Source organism: Atractosteus spatula, chromosome 14, assembly GCF_055471065.1.
Source record: "Atractosteus spatula isolate fAtrSpa1 chromosome 14, fAtrSpa1.hap1, whole genome shotgun sequence".
NCBI lineage: Eukaryota > Metazoa > Chordata > Actinopteri > Semionotiformes > Lepisosteidae > Atractosteus > Atractosteus spatula.
Genome location: NC_142719.1, coordinates 19,262,678 through 19,266,797, shown reverse-complemented (window position 1 = coordinate 19,266,797; position 4,120 = coordinate 19,262,678). Strand labels below are relative to the sequence as shown.

The following is a 4,120-nucleotide window of genomic DNA, read 5'->3' as shown; positions in this document are numbered from 1 at the left end:
CCTGAAAATGGTACTTGCTCTCTTCCTCTGCTACCAAGACATCATGAGTGCAGATGGGTGAACATTCTAATTGAGCAAACCCATCCTGAGCTGCTTGTTCATCAAATATACTAGCCTGTTTAGGACTGTTTCAAGTTGTGCTGAATATATTACACCACAATAACTAAGTAATTAGAAAGTCAAATAAATGTTTTTGGTAGGGGAACAACTTTTCAAGATACTGTAAGTCCACTGATGTGTATTGAGCTCAGTGGTTGTGTCCCTCTAGTTCTTTCTGTGGGTTTGTGTTGCTAAAACCCTGTTCAGTGGCAACTTCCTCTTTGCTGCCTCACATCATTACCCCACAGCCCTTTCAACAGCAGCTCTGCGTTCACAGTTTAACCACAGAGCTTTTGTAACCCCCAGAAGAGCATGCTATAGAAGTCATCAAGATCAAGCAGCTTATTGTTTTCACTACCAAATACATTTTAGTGAAATAGCCCAAACTGAATAAAAGTAACTAAGTATGTGTCAAAGTCAGCCATGCAGTACAATAGAAATATATAGAACTCACTGGCAAATAAAAATGAAGATTTCAGAGCCAGCTTCCAGTGTTTCATAAATGCTGTGGTTCTAGTAAATGTCCGAGCTCCAATCAGCTCGAGCTAATGATGCGCTTTAAACAGAGCTTGCCAGAAGATCGTATGAATTCCAGAAATCTTACAAATGAGAGGAGACCATTTGGCCCATCTTGCCTAATTACTACAAGTGAATTGATCCAAGGTTCTCATCCACTATGTCTTTAAAAATCTAATGGAATTAGCTTAGAGAAATGGGCAGCTTGTTCCAGACATCCATCACCCTTTGTGTAAAGACATAATTTGAAAGAAGGCTAGCATGGATGTGTCCTGCAACATACAAAGAATGATTTGCAACCTACAACTGCCCTGAATGATTAGAAGGAAAAGCACTAGATATTTTCAAATTAAATATTGCAAAGGGGAAATGGAAATGAATGCAGCAAGTGTTTATAGTTAAGTCTCTTGAGACTGAGATTTGAGGCTTGAGAAGTTTACCAAAGAAAACAGACTGAAATCTAACTATGATACTAAAATACTGTAGCAAAGTGCTCAGACGTTTGCCTGAGAGAAAAATGAGAAGTATCACACATATCTTCAAACTAATGCCAAATTAGGCAAAAAGATAAAACTCCACCCTTCTGGTATTGCTACACTCTTGCCTCATGTTATTTAATAAACAGTTTTGAGAATCCACTTCTGTGCTCTGAAACTCCTATGGGCACAACTCTAGAGACTGATTATCTGCTCACAGACTAAATTACAATCCTCTCTGCCAAAAAATTGAACATAGAAAGAAAGGACATCTTGTGTAGAAGTGGAGTGTTTATCTAATATTAAGATACTTTCTTGTTCAGTTCTTCTCTTGTGCTTTTATTTCCTGAGGAAACGTGGTGCAAAATTACAATGATTTCATCCTCTGTGTCTGCAGCTGCTGACCTGGAAGCTGAGCTAAATTGTTCAATCTGTTTGAGCATTTACAGAGACCCAGTGCTGCTGTGCTGTGGGCACAACTTCTGCAGGAAGTGCCTGGACAGAGCATGGGAGAGCCAAGAGCCTGGAAAAGGGTACTCCTGCCCCGAGTGCCGGGCAGTGTACAAGCAGTGCCCCATTCCACAGCGCAACATCAAACTTGCCAACATCATCGACCGCTTTCGGGCTACTCAAGACCTACCTGCTCTTTCAGAGCCTAGAGGGTCTCTACCTGACCAAGGAAGACCTGCAGATGTCAGCATTCAAGATGTACTGCGGAAGGAGCCTCCAATTGGCTGCTGCCTGGAACATGGGAAACCCTGGGAGTATTTCTGCCGCCAGCATGGAAAATGCCTGTGCAATGTATGCTGGGAAGGTCACAAGAGCCACACCCTGCAAACTCTGGATAAGGCAGTAGCTGAAAAGAAGGCTGCTTTGGTGGAGGAAATAGAGAGGCTGCAACAGGCGTGGGAGCAGCTGCAGGAAACAGTTAGGTGGCTGCAGGAAGCCAGGATGCAGTTGAAAGCAGACCGCAATAGGCTGAAGGAGCAAGTTTTGGGAATATTTGATGAGATCAGAGCCATGATCGAGGCAGAGGAACGTAGTGTTCTTGACTCTATCGAGGCTGAGGAGCGTCTACAAGAATCCCGTCTGGAAACACGCATCAAAGAAACAGAAGAGAAGAGTACAGCAGCCGAGGAGGTGCTCAGGGAAGCAAAAGAACTTGAAAAAGAAAGTACAGCACCGTGGGAATTCCTAGAGTCCTTCCAGAAAATACTGGGTCAGCTGCTGAAGGCTGATGTCCAGGTCCAGACATGCACCCTGCAAAAACGAGAGTTAGACAGGGCCTCAGTCAGCCAGATCGGGAAAGAAGGACAAAACTATGCCAGAACCCTGGGGAAAATCATTCGTGGGAAACTGGGCCAGGATAAGGAAGTGCTGCTCAAGCTGGATTCTCCCTCTCCCACCAGAAGATGGCTTAAAAGGGTTGACAGCAAGGCCAAAGCTTCTGGATTTCAGAAGGCCAAACTGACATTGGACTCCAACACCGCTCACTGCAATCTGAGCCTGTGTGGGGATTTCTTATCTGCAAAATGGGAGGAGCAAAGGCTGGTGTACCCTTCCCACCCCGAGCGGTTCCGACTGCACCCCCAAGTCCTCTGCGCCCAGGGATTCTCCACTGGGCAGCACTACTGGAAGGTGGAGCTGGAGGGCACCAGGAAGTGGGAGGTGGGTGCCACGTGCAAGGGCCCTGGCCAGTCCTGGGTGGATTCCTGCATCGCCTGGGCACTGCGCTGGGACGGCAAGCACCTGCTAGCATTCGAGGGCTCATCCCGTTATTCCAGCCTCGAGTTGAGCGCCGTGCGCAAGCCGCCTCGTACACTGAAAGTATGCCTGGACTGTGAAAGAGGAGCTCTGTCTTTCCACACAGTGGAGGGAGAGACTCGGGTCAAATCCGGAAGTTCTTCAGTTGCTAACGAGACCTTACTCTACACCTTCCGGATCAAACCCAGTGGTCCAGTCTATCCTGGATTCTATCTGGAGCAATCCAGTGTGACAATTTTATAGACAATTCTTACTACCCAGTAATAACACCGTGTAATATTATTTATTATTAATTATTATTTTTCATTGAGCATGAGCAAGTGGAAAAGACTTCACCCCCCACACCACATAAATCTAAATCTAGTCCAGTGGTCCACTGGAGAGGACTCAGCACCAGAAAGTAGCGGAGGAAGGCTGAAGCATCATCTTCCTCCTCCATACCCAATACTGGACTCAGAAAAAACAAGGTGGGGGAAGGGCATAAGAGACCACATGGTTTAGTACGACAGGGACTGTTAACTGGGGTCAGTGAGAGTTCATATGTTTCTGTGGTTGTCTATGTGCTTTTGGGATGTTATTTTTGTGTGTGCTCTATTATGTTTTACAGTAAATAGGTTTCTGATAGTCTGGTCTGTGGTTGCAACTCGTGGAACAGGGAGATATAATATTTATATATATATATTCCAATGTTATTGGAAAAAGAGGTCCTGGCACCCTTATAATTGCTAGGTGATGTAGTCAGCTACAATACAAGAAAATCCTGCATTTTTGCATGGAACCTGAGCAGTGTTTTCTTTTTTCCTTGCCTTTATGGCTGGAAATAAATTTGTCTAGTTGTAGTAGAAGTGTAACTGCTAGGACAGACAATAAAGCTCTTTTTTAATAAAAAAATAAAAATCATTCTTAATTACATATTATTTACTATATAAAAGAAAATGTGTCTTCCAGTAATACCATTTTAATTAAAATACAGTAATTTTTTGCTTACAGCAAATGTGTCAAAGCTGTTGTTGAACTTCTCAAAATTAAATTTACAGTATGTTTACAGTATAGACATGTATGAAACAGACTGCAAAAGTCAACATGAGACCAATAAATCTGCATAGAGTCTCTTCTCTTGTCTCACAGCACTTTATACTGTAGTGATCTGTTTTCCTCAACAAAACTTTTAACCAAATCTTAAATTTTAAATGAAGACTGTCCAGTGTTGCACATGTCTACGTTTCAAGTGTTGACATTGCAGTCTAGGAAATATACTAGAATTA

The 4,120-nt window shown here is 43.4% G+C and overlaps 1 protein-coding gene across 1 annotated transcript; it reads left to right on the top strand.

Moving 5' to 3' along the window:
• The first annotated feature begins 1,463 nt into the window (after positions 1–1,463).
• On the top strand, positions 1,464–3,673 carry LOC148820864 (E3 ubiquitin-protein ligase TRIM7-like). Its single transcript, XM_088933307.1, has one exon. It carries the CDS (start codon positions 1,464–1,466, stop codon positions 3,096–3,098), a length of 1,635 nt encoding a protein of 544 aa, XP_088789433.1. The 3' UTR covers positions 3,099–3,673.
• The last annotated feature ends 447 nt before the right edge of the window (positions 3,674–4,120 follow it).

What these genes read in the sequence shown, in the direction of transcription:
- LOC148820864 (XM_088933307.1), top strand. Translation starts at nt 1,464, where the DNA reads ATGATTTCATCCTCTGTGTCTGCAGCTGCTGACCTGGAAGCTGAGCTA.